This window comes from Epinephelus moara, chromosome 3, assembly GCF_006386435.1.
Source record: "Epinephelus moara isolate mb chromosome 3, YSFRI_EMoa_1.0, whole genome shotgun sequence".
Taxonomy (NCBI): Eukaryota; Metazoa; Chordata; class Actinopteri; order Perciformes; family Serranidae; genus Epinephelus; species Epinephelus moara.
Window position 1 is genome coordinate 28,510,656 of NC_065508.1, and position 26,795 is coordinate 28,537,450.

Here is a 26,795-nt window from a genome sequence, read left to right on the forward strand (position 1 = left end):
TAATACCGTTAATGCAATGTTATAAGCATCTCCCGTTGTTATTGTGGTCTGACAACTTGATGAAGACAGTGGTAGAGCACATATTTGTGGTGGAGAAGTGCTTTGTGTGGTTTAGTTAGTCAAGTTCAGGCTTTCCACTTTCACTTTCGCTGCTGTGGTCCAGCTCCATGGAAACAGGTCTTACTAATTTTTTTGTTCTTGCTGGCTCATAAAGCATAGGCAGTTGGTTTTTAACTTTGACAGTAGTTCTTTGAATCTCATCAAAACTCTCAAACTCCATTGTATCAACACTTAACCAGTCTGAAGTACTCAGTGTTCATAGTCACCCAGTGACGTCTCCAACTAGCTTGTTGAAAGATGGCAATTTAGTTTTCTAGCAAACTATGTGGATATCAAGTTTGATTGCAGTGTCACATCTTGCCTAGATAAAAATTAAATGCAGTCATGTTGTTCAGTGTTTCATCTCCATTTTAATTTCAGAGGTCTGGGACTGGCTAGTACAAGCCCTAATCCTGACCTTTTCGTCCTCATCCTGAACAGTTCCAACCTTAACGCATCAACATGACGAGTACTAGCCAACCACAGCATGCAGTGGGATGCATAAAAACTTGTCACAGGGATGGGTGAAAATCACCAAACAGATGTACTGTGACTTTTCTCAACTGGGTGCAAAAAGACACTCTCTAAAAATTATCATGTGGCCTGTTAATCCATGAATTGAAAATTAAAACCAATGACTCACTGGAGCTGATGTTGTCAGGTTTACTTTTAGATCTATATATCTATATATATCATGTACATTTGCTGTGCAGTGATTTTTTCCTCACAGTCTCCAGTCGCCTAATACCTTTCTTTTTTGGGTAAACAGCAAAAGTTTAAAACCTGACAAAGCCTCTTCGGAGGGATTTAAGACAAGCTGAGGTCATAAGATCAAAATTGTCCAATTCAACTCTCCACAGACTTTTTTGACTGGCCAGTACAAAAAGTATGTAATATTTCAGAGTAGTCTAAATATTATTTTTAAATTAATTTTATTACTTCATTTAAGGTCTAGTGTGTGGGATTTAGTGCCATCTAGTGGTGAGTTGCAGATTGTGCCAAGCATTCAGGAGAACTACAGTGGCTGATGCAAAATGGCAAGAAAAGCAAATTGCCCCATGTAGAGCCAGTGTTTTGTTTGTCCTTTGTCCTGTCTGTATTGACAACATGTCGCAATCTATGAAGGAGGACCGGCTCTCTATGTAGATATAACAGCTCATTCTAAGGTAACAAAATCACAACTAGGTTTAGTTTCAGGTTATTAAAAACTAATGAAAACATAATTATGAATATTACATTCTATTTCTGCCAATAGATGCCCCTAAATCCTACACACTGGACCTTTTACTCAATGATGTTTTCTGTACATTTTATTTTTCTACCCGTTTTAAGACCTTCTCTGCACTGCCAGGATATAACTCAATCCCTGTCTTACATTTTATGTTGATAATTACCTAAAAGCAGTTAGAGTCTTCAAAATCCACAATGTAAAATGTGCATGTAAATGCAGAATGTAAACTCCTCTCCAGGTCATTAAAATAACCAAACAATACAGAGAGAGAGAGAAACAATACTGAGGACACGACCTCTTCTTTGGTGGCAAAAAATAGGACTGCATTAAAAACATCTCAAGGAGCTGCTTTGGTGTGGGTGTGTTGCCACAGGCACTGGTGAGAAGATGAAATGCAATCCAGTTTGAGTAACAATAATAATGAGTTTGCACGCTTATCAGGGGGCAAAACAGTTTGCATGCATTTTTTTCCACCACCTATTGTGTCCATTTTAATGCAGCCTCAGGACCCCATTTTTCTGGATCCAAGTGCAGGGCAGAAAGAGCACTCATGTGAACAAAGTGGACAGAGCAAAGAGATAAGCTTTTGGTTTTTTGCCATATCCACTATGCAGTTTGAAACAGGGAGGGATTAAAAGTATACCACAACTGTATTAAAACACAGCCCTTATTTACAAGTCAGTCTGCACACATTAGATTATGATCATTGGCTCAGTCCTGCTACAGATGCTAGCAATGTGCACCAGTGCCAACAACTCACCAATCATGTAAATATCATCCTAAGGACGATCCGGGTGTTTATGTTCCCAGGGCAATTTCTCAAAAAAGGCAGGTACAGAGATACAGGTAGAAAGAGAGAGAGTAAAGTGATGGAGGGTCAGTGTTAGACCTGCATACCATAGACGTAGAGGATGTAGTCATCGAAAGACTCCCCCACTGCGTTGGAGGCCACACAGCGGTAGGTTCCGTTGTAGGACTTGTTTAGGTTTTCGATGTAAAGATCGCCGCCGGTGATGACAGCGTGAGATGGCACATCGTCATCCACCTTCACCCAGTTCACCCGCTGTGGTCTGAAACAAAAACCAGAGCACCATTAGGATACCATGGATATGATACACATTCAAACAGAGAATAGAAGAAGAAGTGATAGATGATGTGATCCTTTTAGTAACCAAATTGAAAGTCTAAGGAACTGCCCTAAGGGCTTCCATATTCATTATACCCGAAGTACAAAACTGTAGCGTAAAAAACACAAATTATTTTTGGTACTCCTACCACCAATATGAGCGAAAGATGTAAAACTTGACCTCTGCAGGGCACAGACCTAAAAATGGTATTGCCACATTTATGAGTTGTCTTCCACTGGTACCTCTTTTTGCACCTAATGCACACCTAATTTTGAACCACTCTAAGCATTTTGACCAAAAACCATTAGGTCAGAACCCGAAAAGTTGGTTTCCAGCTGGAACCAAAGACCTTGACCTGAAGTCTGAACCGTGATGACATCAGTGGGCGTGTCATATTCTACAGGTTGGAAAGAGCGACATATTCTCACTCCCAACTATGATGTGCTAGGTATCCTGGATGCATCTGTTGTTGACGTTTGGGACACCATGTTAATTAACGCCTGTTACTTGCAGAGTCTTTTCAAAATACAATTTTGTTTTCACAGGAAATGTACAGTTTTTGTTCGTTAGCTGCATACAATCTTTTTCAAAATGAACTTATGTCGGTGAAACATCTTGTATTTATTCAGCATTAATACAGGAAGCAAACACTGGGCTCTTTTGTGAAAGTCCAGTGTTTGTTGGACACATCCCCCACCCCTCCTGTCTGCCCTACAGGGACTTTCCAGCTCCTTAAGTTAAATTGTTTTCCTGCGGCGTTTCAAAGCGATGCTGTCCAGCATCGTTACACATGGACACCGCCTGGCAGCATATCATACTGCTGCAAAAAAAAGATGGCTTTTGTTGTGTAGTGTCTGACCTGGTAATCAATGACCAAGCGGCCGTATTTGTCAACTGGAAATGGGATGGAAAAAGAGTATGGAGGCTTTCAGGTACACGTCTTCTACGTGTTCTTATCAATTATAGTTATTGTTGTTGTTTTATGGATAAAAACAAATATCTGTAATAACAGAATAAAAGCTCACAGGTAATCAATGTCACTCAATGTCAATCTTGCTACTACTGTTTACCTCCACTGTGCAATTTGCAACATCCTCTGTTGATGACGCAACCTTGATTACAATAGTTCTGCTCAAAACTGGTGGAAATGAGGGCTGCTACGCCGGATTGCACCAAGGCTTCAAAAAGGCATTCCACAAATCAATGGGCAACATCACAGTAGCTATGTCCATTATTTATACAGTCTATGCTCAAGAACGAGAGCTAATTTGAAGGAAAAGAGATATGGGAAACATGGATGTCCTCGGCATGTGGTAAGCATGTGTCAGTTCACTAATTGCAGCACAATATTTTGTGTGCAATGACATGGTATCATTGTTTGAAATCAGTATGACTTATCCTTTAAGGTATTGAATTTCAAAAAAATAAAAATTACACCCTACTTTAGGAGAGAATAAAAAATATATATGCCCAAGAAACTTTGGGATACGTTCTCTGAAATCTTGCAATTTCTGCAGTTATTCTGTGGCAACGCAGTGGCTGTGTAAAACAACAATGTTTAAACATGTGTTATGTCCAAACTCTGTGTATCTTGCAGGTGATCTGAATGCCTCCTGCCGTCAGTACCTGATCTCTGGCATCTGTTGGCTTGCCTTTAAAAAGCTCTCTCTGGCCCCACCCACGCTTCCTCTCTTTCATCTTGCAGCCAGCACTGCGGCCAGCAGTGTTTCAACCACCTCCTTTGGTGTCTTTGTTTACTTTCAATATCAATATATAACTTTTTTTAAAACACAAGAAAAAAAAAACATTTCTATTTCCCTTTTCACAACATCATGTTTGCCTATTGTTTATCTAAGCGAGTTTCTCTTTTTATGGTAATGCAACGTTTTTTTGGCATACGATTCAAATAGTGGGATGTTGGAGCATCCTTAAACCACCAAGAAGAGTTTTCTCTCAATCACTATTGTGTTCCTGTAATGCCATACAATCACCAATAGAAAGGGGCCCATTCCCTTCATATAGTACACACCTATCTGGGGGTTCACCACATGACAACACCTGAGAACTCTTCACACATTTAACAGCTCTCTAAAGGTTATTGTCTGTCATTGAAATAAACAAATATACCACCTTTTTTATTGATTTACAAGGAGCTGTTTTTACAAGAAAAAAAGACTAATCACAGAGAATTAGGACATAAAAACAAGACGTATTAAAATGACATTCCTCCCTTTGTGTACAGCTAAAAGCAACAATAACTGTGTAGCAGCTTTGTCTTCAAATTGCAGGCTTTCCACGCTCGTACACTTGTGAGTGTTGCTGTGTAGGTGGGCGCCTACCAAGCGTCTGTATTTGTTCTCTTTTCTACCTTGACTGAGGTTTATAGCGGGGTGACAGATTCCATTTTTATGACAATGAGCTCAGTGCGCTCAGAGCCACCGAGGGTGAAGAGAAAAAAAAAAGAAGACAGAACACCTCTATTTTGCCGCTGCAACTTCCAATGGCCACTGCCAGCTACTGTTATTTCCCCTGAGCGTGTGCTGATGGTCTCTCTTGTTGCATTTTGTTGTGGTGTTTTAACTTGTTTCCCCTCCATTTGAAAACATTTGGTGTGGAGGGAGCAAGCAAATAGGAGAAGGGAAAAAAAAAAAAAGATGATGCGAATAATCCAGGAAAAGAAAATATGAAATAGCAGTTGGAGCTCAATAGCAAAAACAAACAAAGCACAAGTGCATTTAATGGCTGCGGTGGACGGCTTGAAAGAGAACGCTGTGTCTATTACAAGTGCTCCCCAGATGAAATGAAATGTAAATAAATAATAAATATATAAATATACATCTTTTCCTAAGATGGAGTGAGGGACATGACCTAGAAAAAAAAAACTTTCTATAGGTGGATGGGAGGTTGAGAGAAGGGGAATAGGGAATCCAGAGAAGGAAGATAGACAGAGATAGACGAAAGAGGTAAGATGGGGCTGCAAGGAGAGAGGAAGGGCAGGCGTCTAGAATACAAATGGCTGCCTGCAGCCGGGGCCCCCTGTGCTATCTGCTGGTAATGACTGCACAACTCTCAGCAGCTCTAATGAAAATGACTTCCAATTCCCGGCTCACTGTATTGATTGTGTTTTCATCTTTATAAAATGAATACGGGTAGTGAGCTTGTCTCTATGCCAAGTATGAAAACTGTGGGGGGCTGGTGGATAGAGGCAGTCTGAAGTACACAGTGTTTGGTTCAATGTGTGTGTTTGCATGTTCTTGTACTTCTACCCTTCAGAGAATCATACAGAGTTTGAGACACTCAGAGTGAAAATAATTATTGCAAAGCGAGGTGATTTTGATTCAGGATTTAGATGACATTTCAGGTTAGATTTCAATGTAGGTAAAGTTTAAGGCCAAGTCAAAGTTCTGCACTGGTACTGTTTATCATCCATCATATAAATGCCACTGATTTACTTAAAGGGATATTTCACCTTCATTTTCAACCAGCTTTGTATTAAAACAATGTAGGTAGTATGTGCAAATGAACAGTGATAAACTTCCCTCCATCTAACCAGTGCCTAGATATCCCTCCTGGGCCACTGGTGGAACTCTGCCGGATGCAGAGTTTCTCTGACTCTCTGGTTATTGCTCGAACGACACACTACATTTTCCAATGCATTCTCACTCCGACCTCTTCACACATTGATGTTGGGTCATGAACTTTCCATCCGTCAAGGTATTACATGCAAGGTACCCTGGGTGCATTGGTTGTTGACCTTCTGGGACACCGTGTTAAGTTCTCCCTGGTCCATCACTGAATGTTTTCAAAATACACTTCTGTTTTCACAGGAAATTTAACGTTTATATACAGTCCCTTTCAAAGTAAACGCACCACATTGGTACAACACTGCAAATTTATGTTTTTTACTTTAACAACACACACGCACGTGGTTAGGTTTAGGAATAAAGAACAGTGTTTGGCCTTTTAATCTTACGGAAATCGAACACCGGCCTCCCAGGTGAAAGTCTATGGTTGTTGGACCCATCCACCACCCCTTCAACCCACCTTACTCGCACTTCCGTTGCCTTAACTTTCGTTGTTGTCCTGTTGCGTCTCCCCCTGATGCTAACCCTGCGTAACATACCGAGGTCAAAGGATAGCTTTTTTCATAGGTGTCTGATGCTTGAAGTCACTGACCAAGTGCCAGATTTCAATGAATTCGGAGTTAGACTAGGTTGCATTTTTGTATTGCCTGCCACCCATGCCACCGCTAGAGACACAAACATATAGGAGCAGATCAAGAGACTGAACCATCCCCCACTTTCTCTCTCTCAAACTCGGACCGAAATCCAATTAAACGGTAAAACTAGGCAGTGCTCATCGAATATATATCAAGATTCTCTTACTGTATTGCCTATTTCTCACCTTCAGTGATTTTAGAAACAGATTTTACTGCCGTGTTTAGCTGCAACTGCAAGAGTTTATCAACAGGAAATCGGCACCATACTGTTTCCTGCACAGTGAAAACAGAGGCCGAACTACAACTAGGCAGCACTGATCCAATATAAATCAAGATTTTGTAACTGAGTTGCCCATTTCTCACTTCAGATGTTTTCAGAAACATATTCTAGCTTATTTTTTAACTGTAATATGCAATATTGTTTCTTGCCAGCCAGTAGCCATTGTTTCAAATGGACGTGTTTGCATTATGTCACCCACCAGCGAAAGCGTTTATTGGTGTGGTGCGGAAAAAAGGGATGGACAAACTGTGCTGCTATCAGTATTTTTGTAATGTTAATTCATTCTAACAGAGTTGGCAAATTCCCAATTGTGACAGAAAACAATGACAAAACGTCTGGCGTTAGGCATTTGGGTTTGATGTTATGTAACTGTGTTTGCAATCTCCAATCATGGCTGACAGGGCACAACATTCAAAGTGTTGGATCACTTTACTAAATTTAATAAAAATGCAGCTAAATGCATTATATGTAAAAAGGTAGTTGGGTGTAAAGAGGGTAACCTAAAGAAACACTTACTGGGAATCCCCACTGGAAGCGAGATGTGAGCAAGTGTGAGCGGCGTGTAAGCGTTCTGTCATTCAATCCACACTGACTCCGTCTTCCATAACATCTGAGCCGTCTGTCAGCTGAGTGGACAGCTTCTGGCTAACCTGCCTTCACCAGGCTGACAGCAGAAATTTATTGAACCAAAATAGTTTTCATGTCTGCTCCATGGGAAGAAATCAACATAGTTTATATGTATTGATTAATTGATTTTATTTCCCCACCCACTGTTGCGAGTGAGTCAATCTGCCTGTAGTGAAGCGGGCCTGCAAACAGACAGGCTGGGAGCCTTGATCAATCAATGCAGATACAGACACGGTTAAAAAATTTCAAAACACAAACAGCTGGATATTTGTGTGATTTGAGCAGCTGTCTGCAGATTACACTTCACTTAAGTGCTAAAAATTGTGGGGTAAGTGTAGATTGATACATTTAATAAAATGGAAGTGCTGTTACGTGAGACGCACAACAAGCTATCAAAAATGCTTCTAAAAACGCTTTCAGTGGAGATTGGCTGTTTACAACTGTGACACTCTATAAATCTGAAGCAGTGCAACATGTTTGACTGCTTTAGTAAAGCAGCTGCGACATATGCAGCCTCAGTGCAGCCTCCCAATATAGGATTTGCAAAAATAAAAATGTAACTGTCTCGACCTCCTCAAATAAAAGTAACACTTTTTAGCATTATAAAAGTAAGTCAATAGATATAAACACAGGACACAGCTGCTATTGGTTTTAAGCACATTTAATTCATGTTCCTAAATAGTCCCATAGACAATAGGTATGTTTGTAAATCTAATCTGATGCTCTACACTAAAATGACTATTTCTCTTTCTATGAATAAACAAAGTTAGCACATGATAACGCTCTGCTGCTCTGAGAGTGTGGTGCTCTGAATAACCAAAGGGAATATAAATTGTAAGTGTGCTCTGAATTATCCAATGGTCCAGTTTGTGCCAGAGAGTGCTCTGGTGCTCAGAGTGACTATTTAGGCTACGACTGATTGAGCTGTGTTGCTTATGGTCATTGATATTTTCAACAGTTTAGGGAGATGACCATAGCCCTTAACCCTGTTGTAATGTTATGTTATGTCTTTATTATTTGCACCAAATTATGGAGGGTAGTATCAGTAAGAGTACTGACAGGTAGTATCAGTATCAATAAACAGTATTAGTATCTGTATCAGTAAAATCCTAATGATTGCCCATCCCTATTTGGCGCAAACACATTTAGCTGTTGACGTCAGCTATTATAACTACGCCTACAAACATAACTCAAGAGTGAAAGATATTAGGAGCTTACTGTGCTGGGGATGCAAATTTGCAAATCCTTGGGTAGTGAAGAATGATCCGCCCTACTCTCCTTTGATTGGTTACTACTTGTTGCCTTTGTTGTTTGGACGAGTTAGGTTTAGGCAAGAGGAGTGAGATTGGTTAGAGTTAGGGTAGAAATGTCAGGTTTTGCCAATCAGAGCCAGAGTAAGGTAGAATAAGACATGCCATTCCTTCACTATAGAACTTTTTTGCAGCAGACATCTTGACTTGTCGTAGTAAGAAATGCCCAGGTGAAATTGCTAACATTAACAATGGCTCCATTCCATTAAGTGTCCAACTAAGGTTTTCCTGTGAGCCAGCAGGCACAATACCACGGCCTACCCTAAGTGCAATGTGAGGAATGTGTGGGATTTGCAAATTTGCACTGGGGACAAACCGAAACTGTGTAATTCACTATATTTTGGCAATTTTGTGCTGTAGGAGGGTCTCAAAAACTTTCAGTGCATGTTTTGATTCTTTTTTCTTAATGAAACCGGGTTGCCATCAAAATCCATTTCAACTGTTGCGAATCCAAGCTCACCCAAGTTGTCTTCCTCTGCCAAGCTACTGACTTTTCAGAGTCACTGTTCAAGCCTACAGACAAAAACTTAATGCCAAAAACCTTAATTTTTAATGGGTTAAGCCTATTTCTTTAAGTTTGCCATTTATCTCCACACTTGAATTTACGTGTCCTTGAAAGGACCCACTGCAATGCCACACCTGCAAGTTGGTCACACCATTGGCTCTGATATAATATTCATAGCTCCAGCCTCATTCAATGATTATTTTGTCCCGTTCAAATTTGAACTGCCTTGTCAACAAACTAATATGATTGATACCAACAACACCGACTACACTGATGTTTGGATAGCTCAGCAGGTGTCCTGTCTGGAGCCTGAAGCTCTCACTCCTTTATTCACCCCAAAGTGCCCTAATGGCTTCATTTGCACTCCATTACATTTCACATCACATCACAAAGACGTGTCATCTTAAGAAAACAACATCTTGGTTTACAGATAATACATGTGGTATAACAACCTAATGAGTGTCAAACAAGATCTTCCTGATGCTAACGCAAGACACAGAACTGTTTAACACTGATAAAGATCACTGTGAGTTCAGTTTTGACATTGTGGCAAAAATGACTCAGAGACTGTTCTTTGTGCTCAGCTCTGTGTACAAACAATCTTTAAACTTTAATCACAAAACTGCCTTCATCTGTGTACACCCAGTGCCTTGAGTCCATCAACATATTCTCTCAGTCTCACACAGTCTCCCTTGATACCTTCAGAAAATTAGCACTCATCACTAAAATAACACCCTGCCTATTCAACCCTCTTCGTGCTAAAATTCCTCCTGTTAGATATTAGGACCCAGTCGCTCGCTATCATTAATGCCCCTTTCTGCTCTGTTCTTCGCCTTTAGAGGAGCAGTAATTAAACACCTGCTCGAAATATCACACAGTAATTCTGATGTGTTTCATAATTACAGGCCAGTTTCAAATTTCCCCTTTGAAATTTCTGAAAAAAAGAAAATAGCAGCCATTCAATTAAGCTATTATGTATCCAGGAATGGTCATTTAGAATTGTCTGGCCTCAGGTCTTTATGTAACATTAAGACCAGCTTAGTCACAGTTTGCTTCTCTGCAACATTTACTTGCATCAAGGCAACCCTCGTATCCATCAGCTCTACCCCAACTCTTTATTGTGGAGATCTCCTGTCTGAGTGAGGAGACAGGTGCTAGAACCAGTGGTTAGTTCAACCACATCTCACACCCCTAAACTGCATGTTTAAAGTTTGTTGTCTTCTCCTAACCTTCCTAGAGCCTTACGAGAGCCAACTTTCAACTAGAGTTGGATCGATTTCTGGTTTTGCCGGATCAGTCTGGTGTACAAGCTTAAACCTGTTTGATTTTATGCAAACCAACTGAACCAGCATTTGTCATTATAACTGAATTTCGGCAAATTCAAAAGTAGCCTACACCCCACAGAGCTACAACCAACTTAAATTGCCTAAATAATAAGCAGTATGACAACATGATTAATATAATAGGCCTATTATGTTTCTAAACGTTTCTTATCGAAAATTGAGCCTACAGTGCATCAAAATGTTTGACTATAAACGGTACTGTAAACATATACTTGCAAATTCTTACTGAATACATTTTCAATGTTCATTAAAACAAATGACAAAATTTTGGAGTCATGGTAGATGATGTTTGGAAAATATCAGAATTTTATCTCAAAAACTGAATTTTTTACAGCATTTTGAATTTCGCTCTCATGCGAACAATTGGAGTCAATGCAAAAATGGCATTTTTAAACATCAGTTTTTCACTTATGGAGCCAATAAATCATTGTTAAAAACAAATTACCAACATCTCCATGCTGTCTAGATGCAATTTGTGTATTTTCGGATTTTTGTCTTAATAACTGAATTTTTGACAGCCGTTTGAAATCTGCCTTTACACACTAACAGCTGCTGTCTTGCACACAGGTGACTGGCTTAGTCAATTTGTGAAGCTACATGTGACATTTCTGTTTGCCAATTAGCTCAGTGAGATAGAGGATGGTTCTTGGTGTTGAAGATTGTGAGTTCAAGCCTCAGCTCGTGCAACATTTCCATATGAGAAATCTACCCAAACTTTTCATAAAGGTCCAGTCCCATGCCAGATGTCCTCAACTGGAAACACAAGACAATAGTCCTGATGGTGGCGCTACAGCAAGCCTCTAAATTTCAAAACTTTGAAAATTCATAACAAATCAACCATATGTGCTACAGCTTTGGAACTTTCACTTTGAAATTTGCTTTTCCATGGCATGGATGGCTACTGTCTGGCACCCTGGTGCTTGGCTTAGTCAATTTGTGAAGCCACACATGAACTGTCACTTGCCAATTAGCTCAGTGAGATAGAAGATGGACCTCAGTCTCAGAAGTTGTGAGTTCAAGCCTCAGCTAAGGCAGAACGGACATTCTAATGTGAAAGTCAGGCATCTGTTCAGGCATCATGCTATGTGGATTAGAGACTACCAAGGTTAAAATAATTATGATCCAGGCAGTTTTGCGGAGAGACAAATACTTTTTATCAACACTTTTCCCTGTTATCCCTTGTCTCTTTTCCCTGTTTATTTGGCTTAGCTATCAGTCAATATGCAGAGTCTATCCAATAGCTACTTTTACATTTTAAAAAATGTTTTCATCTTTGTCCCCATGGATAATGTTTAGCTTTAAGCTAGATCAGGCCAGTTTGTTCATAACTGCTAGCAGTTAATGTTATTCTTACTTGTTCTTGAGTTTTTTTCTTTCCTTTGTATATTACTTGCAAATTTGCATTATTACGAGTCTGATCACTTCAGCCACTCATCCACAATTTGAAGGGCATGCCATAATTATATGATGTAACTTCTATGTTATGATATGCTTTGTTTTAGTGTGTGTGTTGCTCAGAATTGCCTAATTTTGCCTAAAATTGCCCGGCGCCGACCATTGCTGCGCAGCAGCTATAATTCTTTCTAAAGAGGCCTCGATCTGAGAGTTTAGAGATATGCTCAGAGCAGCTTGCTGATAAGCAGTTTAACTTGATGTGTTTACCCTAAAAAGAGAGTAAAAAAATTCTTACCATTGCCAGAGAATGATTCAGCCCTTATATTATGAGAAATGTCAAAGGAACAGCTCATGACAGAGTGAAGAACTTAAATTTGTACAATTCTGTTCAGTACAATCATAACGGTACCTTTGCATTTGTACTACATTAAACTGTTGTGGCTTCTAAAGGTTGTCAAGATGAACAGCGAGTTCCTATTTTCTCTCTTCCCTGCGTTCTCTCGTATTTAAAGGTCTTATTTGATTTTTCAGCTTTAAAGGTACAGTGGCATCTGTGAATGGTGGGGTAGTCTTAACTGAAATTACTGTAATATGGTAAAGGGTAAATGCACTTATAGCACTTTTAAACCTTCACAGAGTGTGCTGTTATATTTGACATTTCCTCTTTTCTGCTACTGTATGCTGAAAACCTCTAATCATTGCCATTTTGGGTTTGGTTGCCTAAATGAAGACAAATTGACTATTTTTTTGGCCATTACACCCTTGCACTGAATTTGGACAATACATTTCAAAGGATTTACTGAGCTGCTGGACTGCAAGACTCCTTTAAAGGTAGGTAGGCGCCATATCTCTAAAGTTTGAATTGCATACTCATTCATACACTGTACACAGATTATGTATATGATGTGGGCACTAAAAAAAGACCAAAAAGGTCATATCTATTGGTACATATGCTTCGTGTTCATATGAATATAAGTTTTTTATGGCACTGCTAATGTTCCACATATGCTAACACCCTGCAGGCGGAACTGTGGGCGGTAGAAGGTTAATGGAGTTGTATATGTGTACATTGTTACTTGATGTAACTCTCACTCAATACCACTTGCTGCTGCAAAAGTTCAGTGTTCATCTCTTCTCAACCGCAAAGACAAAAACAGCAAACAATTCCACATACCACTGCAACAAGACACATGCACACACGACGGAATGAAGTCAAGGTATTTGAATGAATAAATAAGTGTGCTTTCCCGACCCATGGCACATTTTTAATTGGCTAAAACATCTGTGTGTGTGTGTGTGTGTGTGTGTGTGTATGTATGTGTGTCTCGTACTGGGGTTTGCCTTTGGCCTGACACGTCAGTTCCAGGTTCTCTCCTTCCCTGGTCAGACCCTGAGGAAACTCTACCACGATCTTTACCTCCGGTTTGTCTGAAAGGAAAGAGAGAGACAGAGTATTAAATTCTGGGACAACATAACAGACAAGGCATTATATATCTTCACTCTGCCTCTAGTTTCTACGGCTAACTTCTTTCTCATTGATTCCTATTTGCAGTCACGCAGTTTGTAGCTGCCAAATGAGTACCAGGAATGTTTAAATGTTCGTTCCAACACAGCCCAGTCTCCTATAATGTCCATATGCAACAACTCCACATCAGGATTTACATTCAGCACTTCGAATTGTCAAACTTCCCCAAAGTTTTGATGTTTGGCTCGGCACATCCTAAGAGGTGCAGTAAGGATTCATGTCACATCAGGAGTGACATTAGGCACTGCTGTTCAGGCAGGGCACCGCAGTGGAGTGAATTATTTGCTGATTGGCATCAGCTGCTCTCCGTTAGGCTACCTGCTGACTGGTAGCATCCAATCATATTCATAGAGGTGTATAACACAGATATTTTAACCCGACTCCTCACATTATCACCCAGCTGATATGGACACATCAGCTGCTCCTGCAGCTCCATCCACTATTAGTCCAGTTTTGCTGCAACAACCTTATGGTCAGACATGAGGTGTAGCTTTTGGTATACTGAATCTTTTTCAATATATATATTAATAGTTAATTTGCGACTGGATGGCTATAGTGTTGTAGTCAGGGATTTGTTTTTCACTTTAAAAAACAAACAAAAATACACTGCTCACCATGATCACAGAAACACTCCCTATAGGTTTAAGGAATAAATACAACAATAAGTGGAGAAGCAGCAACAACAACAACAACAACAACAACAACAACAACAAGAAACAACAACCGTGACCTGCCCCAGCATGCCCCAGCTGCTGAACTTAAAGAAGAGGTCAGGTCAAGGTTATGTTGCTGTAAGGGAACTGTACTTTTATTACGACTGAGCTACAAGCCACACAAACATTTGCTCGGTCTGGGTCAATTTGACTTGACATTATGTCAACAGTAACATACATTCAAGGTGTTTTTTCCTTTACATCTCCCTGCTACTGCTGCCTTAACCTCAACCTGCTCTTCCATTGCATCAAATCACTCTTAAGCCGTGTTGGGTCTACCTTGGGCATAATATTGATGGAATTTTAAATCAACCTAACACCAAAACACGAGCCAAAGCTTTGGGGAGTGATAGATGTGCTGCAGTACAGAAACACAAGTAGCCCTGAGTATGTCCAAAGACGTTACCTGATAAAGTTGCTACACAAAACAGGAGACACTGTTGACGAGCTGAGGCAGCTGGAGAGAAAATGGAAGAATGTTGTTTTGACAATCAGTGGGGTGCTTTGACAGTCGCTGCTGTGCTATTCTTTGCAACCATGGAGTTTCTATTGTTCCCATTCCCTTGACTGTTGCTGGTGTTATCAAAGCCTTGTCTCATCTTGGTGTGAGAGATGATCCTTTATTCTGGACAAAAATGGAATGTTTTATTCAATCTATCATCCGGGTAAGGGATTGGATTCAGTGTTACTATGTACTTAAAGTAAGACTGAGGCAAAACAAACGCAACAGAAATCCTGCTTTGACTTACACCTTTTAAGGTACAAGAAAATCATGAATGAGGAGGAGCTGAAGAACAAGTAGCGTTCTATTCACCAAATGTATTAATTCCTATATCAAGGTGTGGAGGTACCTATTTGAAGTGCATTATCGTACTTAAATGGTATTATGTTAATTAAAACATTCATCCTGTCACCTAGGTGGAAACAGCTTATTAATGCACTGGTCAATTTTAAGATTTTGCATCCATGAAATGTCCTCTCTCAGACTAGTGGAGAGAAAACATCCAAAATACACATTTAGGTGTTTATTTTAGTTCTGATTTCTGTTTTGGAAATTTATGCAAAAAGTGCTTATTTAATTAGATAAGATAAGAATTAGATGCCTTGTTTGCATATTTGAACATAACATTTTAGAAAACTTGTAATAGAAAAAAACTAATTACTTAATATACATAGCCAGCTGGGAAAGTTTCATGATGACATCTATTAACATCAGAGTGGCACTGATTATAATCAAGGAACGTTTGCTGCTGTTTTTACTCAGATTTTATAATGTTTTTTTTTGTTTTTTTTGCACTTTGAGCATTTTTTTGTGCACAGATGTCTTAAATAAATGTTTGCACTGATCTTAGCCTGCAGACCTCTCTGTGGCTTTCTAGCCCAATTACATTGGTGTGTGTCCTTTTTTGATATCTGTTATCTAAAGCATTTTTCCCTATTCAATTTCAGTGTCTTATACCATTTTTTCACCATAATTAGTGTGGGTATGCAAGTATTTTAAACACAGAAAAAACCCACTGCAATAGAAGATAGACTCCATTCCCACTGCCAATAGACCAGAGCTATTTACACGGAATATGCCTTTGACATCTTGGACAGGCTAGAAAACAGGTTAGCCAACAGTAGAAAGCAACATGGAGGCTAGTGAAAATGATACAGTGATTACTCCTTTTTCACATCCCTCGCTTATTCTGTCTCTCTCTCTTTACAAACTTGGTGCAGACTAATTTGGAACGATGTTCGAGTACTGCTTGAATGGAGAAGGGCGGTATGTTGTGGCGGCCCATCATTGCATTGCGCCAGCAAAGGGCCTAAAATTAGCGCATCAACCCAATGTGTCATATTTCCATCACTGCCTATTGAGGCTGGAGCCAGTGAATACCCTCAACAACTGCAATCATTTGACTCCAGAGTGAATGCCGATACGACCTTTACCATTACATAAAAAAGCCAGATGTTAGCGGGTGCTAGTGGGAGTTTTGTGCAGTGGGAAAGGGGCTATATTTTTGATCTAAAGTATGGCGTTTTACAGTACATATCTTCAGGAACATTGCCTAAAAATGTGTTTTTTTTCCCAACCTTTGAGCCAGAAATCTTCACTTCAGTAGCACACAGATTAAACTTTACATTTTATTCCTTTCTATATTTGTTAATATTTGTTAATTTGTTTTTTTTCCTTTAAGTCTGTTGACAGTATTTTCTTATTTAGGAATTTTTATTTAGGAAATTTAGTAAAATTCCCTCTGTATAAACAGCCTGTTCTCATTCCCAGCTCGTTAAATACCACCGCCTTGTCAGTGATTTTGGTGTACGACACTGACACAATACAATTTGCTGTTGAGTAGCGCCATTTATAATGCTGGCGGGTGGCCTCAGTTAGAAACACGGCTGGTAATAACGTAACATAAGGAGCTGGTAAGTCCCTATAGGGTGGGTGGGAGGGGAGGTAGGTGGGTCCAACAGACCCCGGGAGCCCGCTGTTTGCTTCCAGTATGAATGTTGAGTGAATCCATTATGGTTTTTTTTTCTAAACCTAACCATGTGCTTTTGTTGAACAAGGGAGTAAACGTAAATACGAGGTGTTTTATCGATGATGGAAGTTTATTCTAAAAAAGATTATATTCATCTAGCAAGCAGAAACTGTACATATCCTGTGCACGTAAGAGGCGTAAATTGACACGGTGTCCCAGAACGTCAACAACAGACGCACCCAAGATACCTCGCTGTATGTTGATGTCAAAAGTCCACTGAACAAGTGGCGATATTTGATTTGAGTTCGGATCAGAATGTGTTGGTAAAAACCTTTGACTCTAATATGTCAGCTAAATGAAACAAGAGTTTTGGACCTGGCTTTATCCAATGTTTAGATTTTTGTCCTGGAAATGTATACAAATCTGCACATATTTAATTAGACAATGCCTCATTTGCATATTTAAACATTAATCTTGTGAAAATTGAATTAAAACATTTTGCAAGTGTATTCACTGTAAGAAAATCTATTAATAAAACATTGATCCCTTTATCAAAAGCAAGATTTGTATCACTGGCAGCTTTCTAAAACGATGGCCAACATTAGCTTACTTAACCTGAAGACCGCACTTGAATCCTTTCAGCACATGAAGCCCTCGCTTGTTTACTCCAAAATGTTATTTTGTTGAAGTTTTCCTACATTAGATGCTGTAGATAAGCACCTCTACATTTGAGTCATCTCACACCAGACTGATTGCTGAGTCACAATGGTGTAATTACAGTTTTCCGATTGTGATGTAAATTATTCTCGCTCTTTTCTCCACTTTTATAGCCTAAATGCACAGTTTGGTGCTTGCATTTTTAATCAGCCTGTAGACAGAGGGCCTGAGTTATGATTTCAAAGCCGGCTGTAAAGTTTCACACTGCTGTCCGACCTTCTCGGCAACAAACAACACGTGTCTGGCCATCCATCTGTCTAAATCACACCCTGCCAGTGGCCAGCTCTCAGTCTTGATGATGGACAGCAGATAGGCAAAAAGCCAAGTCTTCTGCTCAGTGGGCATGCACGGGTTTAGACAGCAACCCTTTGGTTTTGTTTCCACTGCAGGCACTACATGGCATCCTGCAACTTTTTCTTCGCTCACAACGTCATCTGACCTTGTCATCTCGGAGCCATAAACATGAAGGACGCCAGGCATCTGTAAGTTGTTTTGATAGCCTCAAGTAGTTATGTCGGAGCTTTCTTGTCTCTGCTTGATGGAAAAACACACACTGCACTGCCAGATCTGGATACTGCCACTTCAGTGGAAATGAAATAGTATCTACAGTATGCAAGAGGGCCGTTATCATTATGCTAACTGAATTATTTGCTTTATTGTGCGCCTCACCTCATAAGCACTCAAGACGGCACTATCCATCTCCTCGCAGCCGGCTGACCTTAAGGGAAAACCAACCAGGCAACGAAGCAAAACAGCTTGCTTTGCTTATGCACATAAACATTACAGGCTTATTTAATTATGCCATCCCCTGACAATGGCCTTTTTTGCTGGTTCTTACTACACAATGCACTTCATTCCACTCACAAATTGCCCACACAGTGAGTGATTGAAATGTAAATCACCTCGTCCATCAGTGTAATATACAATCGGTAAACAAACACAATGTGTCACTGTGTGGTAACAGCAAAAAATCGCTTTAATTTACAGATCCTGTCGTTTAGTATTCCAGGAAAGGAAGCGATATGTAACTGGATTCTCAGAAAGAACCATGTCATTTTGTATTAATTGAAGGGAAAACGTAGTTCTTTTGGCCTTCTTAGCCATTCAGAACATGAAATTCAGTTTGATACAACATATAAACCAAATAATCACTGACAGAATTACCTTAATGCTCTCTAATTAGCCTGTGTTTCAGAATATGCAAAATAAAACCATGCCAGTTAAGTTAGCCCCTAAATGTATAGCTATATATGGCGAATGCAAATGAAAAGCCTGCGCTGGAAGAGCCTTTCGATGTGATTTAAATATTTTGGAATGGACTGAGACTGTGGACATGTCTCCACAAACACAACAATTTCCTTCGCGATTAATAAAGTTCTATCCAATCAAACATGGCATTTAATAAATAAACCATTTGGAGCATCATCACACAAATACGACTATTACAGGGATTGAGATGGAGTATAATTTCTTTATGCTTGACCAGTCAGTTTGATGTGCTTGCCCTGAACAAACACAAGCTGTCCAGGAATTATCCACTGCCTTGGCAGCTCATCTCATCACCAACAGACACAGAGCTACTGAACTGTGTGCAATGAGAATAAACACAAACTGTTGAAGTGAATGTGAAAAGTTCAAACTGCTCTGCTGGCTCTAATGGTTGATTAAAGATAATCAGACAAATGTTGCACTTGTCTCTGATAGGATTTTTATTTTTCATTTACTTTGCGTTTTAAAATATACTGTTTTTTTCTTTTGTAGTAATGAAGGAGCATCACAGATGTTAACATTTTTGTCTCTCTATTCAACTTGATGACCCTGTGCCAATATTTCATCACAGTAATGTTTTATAATAAAAATTATGGCCATTGAACCACCATTTATGTTTTTCAAAATAAACAAGGATTACCACATGCCTCCACACACCAGTCAAATTTCTCTTACAGTTTACATCAATGTCTGTGAAAACAAGGATGCTTCACACACATCTTCCCCCTGCAGCACAGAGGATCTTTATAATCCGCACAGTTTCAAATTATATATTATCAAGTGAAGTTGATCTTTGACCTTTTGGAAATGAAATGTAATCACTTCATAATTATAACTATTATTATTAATTAGCAAATCATTTCTTGAGCTATGGCCAAAAGCATGTTTTGTGAGGTTACAGTGACCATGACCTTTGAACTTTGACTGCTAAATTCTGATCAGTTCATCCTCGAATCAAAGTGGATGTTTGTGCCAAATTTGAAGAAATGTCCTAAAAGTATTAGTGAGATATCCCATTCATGAGAATGCTACTGACAAGGTCACAGTGACCATGACCTTTGACCACCAAAATCTAATCATCGTTAATCCAAGGGGACATTTGAGCCACAGTTGAAGAAATTCCCTCTAGGCATTCTTGACATATAAAAAAATCAGACACATTCACAAGAATGAGACAGACAAGGTCACAGTGACCTTGACCTATGACCACCTAAGTTCACTGTTAAGTCCAAGGGGAAGTTCGTGCCAAATCTGAAGAAGATCCCTCCAGGTGTTCTTAAGATATTGTATTCACAAGAATGAGACAGACAAGGTCATAGTGACCTTGACCTTTGACCAATGACATTAGATATTGTGTTCAGATATTGGCATAACAGCGTAAATGTGTTTTTCTTTTCTCCTCTGTACTGAAAATGCACCTAACCATGATCCTGAATCTGAGGTACACACCGACCTGTGGATTTTGTGTGCTATTGCAGCCCTAATGTTCAGTTAGTATACCTCCAATTAATTAACTCCAATTGCTTGCGGCAGTTTTTAGTCAGTGCATATAAGAAGTATTCTGGAAATCAAGAATCTCAATAGTAAAATACACAAGTCAAAGATTATAATTTTGAAATCACCTATCATTATGTCAACATGTTCCACACAAACAAATATATTTCAGTCAACACACTCCAAATGTAACGTTAAAGTGTATGGTTAGACATATCAAAGAGAAGGTGCAGTGCAGGACTAGCTGTGCCTGTTTGTTGCCCATTACAGTATGCACAGAGCATGACAGCAGCAGCCCCTGCATGAAGCAGTGTGAGGCGCTGAGCCGGGTGGTCCATGTGAGCTCCCTGTTATCAGAGGCCAACAAAATGCCATGCTGCCTCTGTAGATGAGCTGATCTCCTCTTCTCGCTCTCCCAGGGAAAGGTCAGATAGCTACAGAGGAGTTTTTCTTTTTTTAATAGAATGCTAGGACATGCCAGGGGCCAAAGACATAAGGTTACAGAGGCACAAAATACATAAATCCCATCACTTTGCATCAATGAAAAGATCTAAAACTCCACATTTTAAAGGCCTAACATTTTAATTACCTGTCACATGGCTGGAGAGTTTTGTTTAATTTATGATGTCATGGCAAGTATGTCCTGCTGAAAAGGTGTTGCAAATACTCATCTGTGATGCCTAATAAAGGCTTTCTATTAGGGACGCACCAAATATTCGGTAACCGAATATATTTGGCCGAATATTGCAAAACAACACACATTCGGTATTCGGTGGAATAAGTTAAAAGCAAGGCCGGATAATAGTGGCGTGTTTTGATGACGCAATCAAACAGTGTGCGGTGACGGACGGAGTGAAATGTCGGCAGTGTGGCGATATTTCAAAGTGTTGGAAAGTGATAGAAGAAAAGTGGTTTGCAAAGAATGTAATACTGTAAATAATGTAAGTAATAATGTAAACTATCTAGAGTAGTGTTGCAGGGTATACTGGTACCAACGGTAGGCCGCGGTACTAAAACACCACCGTACGTATGATACCATAATGTTGGAGTACCGTAGTGCTACGGTACCTCAGCTACCACTACTGTGGGATAAGTTCAAAGTCCAATCGCATGAGGGTGAGTGTTCATGCGCCGTCCAATAACGGCGGGCACTGGCCACCTGGCACTCGACATGCTGCTGCAGTGGTTTGTTTTCCTCTTCTTGGCGTCGTGACTGCCCAAAAGTACCTGGACAGCCAGCCGTGGTGGCACACAGGTATGTGACCTGTCAGAGGAGAAACGAGCTGTTTACATTTCTCTCTTTGTGGCAGGTAACGGTCCACAAACCTCACCGCACTTTAGGGACTGTTCTTTACTTATGAAGGGACTGTTCTTTACTTGTCAGGGGAGGAGGGTGGCTGGTTGATTTTGGTTGATTTTTATTTTATTTATTTATTTTATTTAGATCCCCGCTATGTATCACTTATTGATGCTGTTTTTGAAGTATGAATAAGTCAATAAGTAATTTATGATGCTGTTTTTGAAGTATGAATAAGTCAATAAGTAATTTATTCCTTTGAAATATCACTGATGTATTATAGAAAAGTGATTTATCTTTTTATAAATGACAAAAGGCACATCTGCCTCATTTTTGCTGTGGTATTGTGATACTACTCAGAACCGTGATACTTTCACTGGTATCATACCGTGGGTCCCAATTTTGGTACCGTGACAACACTAATCTGGAGGGGGTTCATCTGCAAAAACTAATGAACAACTAACAACGGCATTCGGTACTCGGTATTCGGCCAAGCGTTTAATTTTATTTGGCTTCCGCTTCGGCCACAAATTTTCATTTCGGTGCATCCCTACTTTCTATTGCAAAATAAAGCAGTTGTTGCTGTAGAACCATGACCTCTGACTTCAATTCATGGCTGAGTGTTGTTTCTTCTTTGTTTGTCAGGAATTTCACTGGGTTTATTTTACTGCCTGATGTACAAGTAATGTGTGTACAGAAAAACATGCATTCATCATTCTCACACATAAACTGATAATTTTCGCTTGATTCACATCTACACCTACTTCTGGCTATTCTGGAGAGGGTTAGGAGGAGAGTTCACAAGCACCCGATTTCACAAAAATTGAAATTTCTGCTGTTGTGCGTGCATAGTTTTAGTCTTGACCCCACTCAGAGTTCTCTGCACCCTGTCAGCACACAGTAATGCTGAGTTGTACTCCAAAACATTTTGGATGTCGAAACAATAAACTAGTTAAAAAGCAGGAACAAACCAGTGTCTCACAGTTTAGCTCAGATTAGCAGCACACTATCAGACATGTGTCTGCAGTGTGCTTCCACGCTTCTTGGCTCCTTGTGTGAACACAATGACTTAAACTGTAAACTCAGACTGTAATATACTACTTTAATGCATTTGAGGATAGTGAAAAACTGGAATTACCGCCTCACACTTGTATGAAAAAAAAAAATATGAAAACATGGATGCTTCACACACATCTTCCCCCAGCAGCACATAAGATCTATACAATCAGCACACTTCCAGATGGAGACCAAAGATTAGTCACCAATTCAACATCTGACCAAATGTCTCCCTCTCTGTTCCTGAGACATGGCATTAAATAAAGGCCAGGAAAGTGTTTTTGCAGAACATTATGATGTCACAGTGAAACTGACATTTGACATTTTGGATAAAAATTTCATCACTTCATCATTTTATCCTATTAGATATTTGTGTGAAATTTTGTTAAAATTAGCGTATGAATTCTGGAGATATGGCCAAAAACATGTTTTGTGAGGGCCCAGTGACCTTTGACCATCAACATCTAATCTTCTCATCCTTAAGTCCAAGTGGAGGTTCAAGCCAAATTTGAGGAAATTTCCTCAAGGTGTTTTTGAGATCCTGTGTTCACGAGAATGCAATGGACATGGTCACAATGACCATGACATTTGACTTTTGACCACCAAATTCTGATCAGTTCATCCTTGACTCAAATTGAATGTTTGTGCCAAATTTGAAGAAATTCCGTCATCGAGTTCTTGAGATACTGTGTTTACCATAATTGGACATACATACCGACAGTGTGGGCAGAAATGCATTACTAGTAACATGTGTAAGAAAGCAGCTAGCTAGGTGAAAACGCTTACGTTAGCGGCTGAAAATATTCTCATTACTTTGGTTTTGGCCGGAGGAAAGATGACAAGAACACTACTGTTGCAGGTAGTCGGACTAAAACTCTTTCCACTGCAAAAAACACACATCCTCAAACCTCTGGTCGGAAACACATCGACTCCTACGACCAACAGCACAACAACATGAAGCTCCAGGAAATACACCCCACCAAATTTGAGCCCTTTGTGGAGGTCGGCTGTAGCCCTGCACTGGCTAAACAACCAAAATTGGATTTTAATCTTGGACAGCTGCAGCTACAAAGAAATGATGAAGGTTGCGGCTGGATATGAGGTGAATGAAATGAGTGCTCCGTGAGTGTCTCTCCACCTTTCAGGCAGAGCCTTGGGAAAATACCTGTCACAGGTAGCTTAAGACCTCCAGGTCCACTTAACAGTGATTACCCTGACATGCGCACATCTGAATTTTGGGGAGATTCGCAACTACCAATTGTATTGAGTGTCACGGCAAAGAAACATAATGAGTAGTGTAACGAATTACTGTTGGCAGTAATGAAAAGAGTAACGAGGAATGAGTAATATATGACATTTTTAGAGTAACGAGCCTAACACCTTGCACGGACAACCCAAATACATAATGCATCTTGCCACAGCTATCACCAGTGCTGATGCATAAAATTTATCTTGTAATATGAAGACAACTTCAACAGCAACCCAGTCAGTTTCTGATGCTTTATAATAATAATAACAAATGTTTAAAAAGACAGAAAAATGCTCTTATTGACAGAAAGGTAATGTGATACCATATTTCTTTGGAAGGTGTTTGTGAATGTGCAGTTTTTATTTGCACTTTTTATTCATCATGCACTGAGAGCATTTCCTTCTACTGACAATGCCATGCACCAAAGTTTAAGTGGGTGGAAAATGTGGGAAATTGATGTCATTTAATTAGCGGAGATGGAACAGTCTACTCTATTGCAGTCCAATTTTCCCCTTTTATTCATCATAACCTGTGCACAGAGATGATTTCCCCTTCAATGACACTGCCATACATGTCATACACCAAAGTTTTAGTTGGGAAAAAAAACTAGCAAATTTATGCCATTTAATTAGTGGGGATGGAACACTCTTCTCTATTGCAGTCCAATTTCTGAGTTAAGCTGATGAGACACTTGAAAAAAAAAAAAAAAAAACTTGCATAATGCAGTTTAAATATCCATGCTGATTTCTAATTTATTACTGAGCAGAAGTACTTACACTGCACCTCCAGGTATTTCTGTGCTTGGTAGTCCTTGACTGCAGGGTGGTCTACGATGCAAGCCACTGCTACACCATCATCCTCCTTACTGACAGTGAACGTTAGCCGGCTGGTTACTGTGTACATCTTGTCGTAGGTCAGCTCAACTTTGGGCTTGCCTGTGGGAGGTAGGAAACACAAGCAGACTTAAACACAGCAATACAGGTGCTTTCTTGGATTTCAGTTGAAATATGAATGAACCTCACATAGAAAGTCCATAAACTTCACTTCTCTCTTTGCGGTCTGGCAGGACCCAGTCAGGTAGAGAGCAAAAGAAACTCAGGAACTCAGCCTGTCGGTGACAATTTATCAGTCGATTTGGGTCCAGACCTTCACCTACAGTCATAATCTTTGCTGTGCAGTGACCAAAAGAACAGGATGGCAAATACACGACTTCTTTCCAAGTGTCCTTCGCAGTACGTCTGGTTATAGTTCCCCAAAGCTGAACTCATTAAGCATTTACTTCACCTTTGCAAGTGATTCCACCGAAATGAATCAATTTTAGCCTGGACTTTTACTGTTTTAAGTGCAGGTGTGACAGGCCCTTGGTTGTAAATACAATTACTTCCTCACACTGAGAGGAGCTGTGTCTCACCATGCCTGGAAAGCAGGATGATCCTCCACGAGGAGCTGGACAACGTGACTGTGCAGAGGGATATCTTGTCTATTTTTTAGCCTGAGGCTCATTTATGCTCCCTTTACATACAAAAATAGATAGTACGTTTCAAACGGTAACATCACTGTCCTCAAACTTCCATGCATTCTTTATGATGGCATAGATACAGTCAATAGATGGCACTAGAGGGCAAAGTTAAAAGGTTCACACAACAACAAACGCTTGAGGAGGTCGTAATGTTGTACTTTTTTGTACTTTTAAACAGAGGCAGCGCTGAAGACGGCTGTGGTCTGTAAGGCCATTATATAAATACATCCCCATATCTGGATGAAGGATTCTTTTAACTGGTCGGTGAAGATTCACAGTCATCCAGGCCATGATAATCGTAAGTGCTAATATCGTAGGCAACTGGACTTGCTTGCATCCAGTTGCCTACGATATTAGCACTTAAAATTCTTTTAACTGATTTTTGCTATATATTATTATATGTTACTGATTCATTCTGTTCCGCCATTATTTAAATTTGTTTGTCATCTCCTACGGTTATATGTTGCTTAAACTATGCTACACTGCCCCATGATCTCTGGTGGTACAGCTCCATTTTGTCCGTATCTGTAAGCTTTCAGGAAATGTGCTCAAATACGGATAAAATTAATGCACAGTATGGACAGGAAGATCTGTCTGTCACTGTCTCCAACATTGAGCATGTTCTCCTTTACCTCAAGTACTCCTCGACCTAATTTGAGGTATAACTGAGGATTCAAAAACATGGAGGCTGATCTAGAGCTTTGACCTTGAATCAAAATGGTCTTGACATGATCTACTGAGGCCTGGCCTGGCTGTTTTCAGAACATTCCCCTGGCTTGAATTGGTTGGGTTTGCACCAATTTTGTAATTTCTGTGTGAATTAAGAGACACTTAAGTTTGACTTTCACTGCACTTGGTGCTCTGCTCTGTCTCCTTAGACCATAGAGTGTCCTGAGCCTCTGATGCTGGTGCTCTGAATAACGGAATGGTTAATGAGTGTGCTCAGCTGCTTGGAGTGACTTTTCAAGAGCACAGACTGTGTCACAAATGTCACAAATGAAAAAAGACTTTAGTTGACTTTAGGCTTGTAAATACATATTTTTTTTATTGTGGAAATGTAGGTTTTTAATCAGGCAAGAACCCTAAAACTGCTCCCGTGGTTTGAGCTCAGATTGGGCTTGGACAGAAACTGGTGGTTCATGTCGAGTCAAACTTGATTTTTTTGGGCCCATCTAAAGCTCTAGGCTGTTCTAGAAACATCACAGTTATCTCAATCCATCCATGGCCACTTATCCATTGCAAGGCTGCAGGGGTTTGGCGCCTATCCCAGCTCACACTGCGTGACAGGTGGGGTGCACCCTGGACAGGATAACCGTCTATCACAGGATTGACACATACAAACAGACAAC

General features: G+C 39.9%; 1 protein-coding gene across 6 annotated transcripts in view; it reads right to left on the reverse strand.

The window, feature by feature from the left end:
* The window catches only part of cadm1a (cell adhesion molecule 1a), a 599,487-nt gene that overhangs the window by 79,798 nt on the left and 492,894 nt on the right, over nucleotides 1–26,795 (reverse strand). For all 6 annotated transcript variants that reach the window (XM_050040229.1, XM_050040233.1, XM_050040232.1 and 3 more), the window contains 3 exons: nucleotides 24,704–24,862; nucleotides 13,468–13,564; nucleotides 2,228–2,400 (listed from right to left, as the gene is read on the reverse strand). In XM_050040229.1, the coding sequence (XP_049896186.1) occupies nucleotides 2,228–2,400; nucleotides 13,468–13,564; nucleotides 24,704–24,862 (429 nt within the window). The remainder of the gene's footprint in view (nucleotides 1–2,227; nucleotides 2,401–13,467; nucleotides 13,565–24,703; nucleotides 24,863–26,795) is intronic.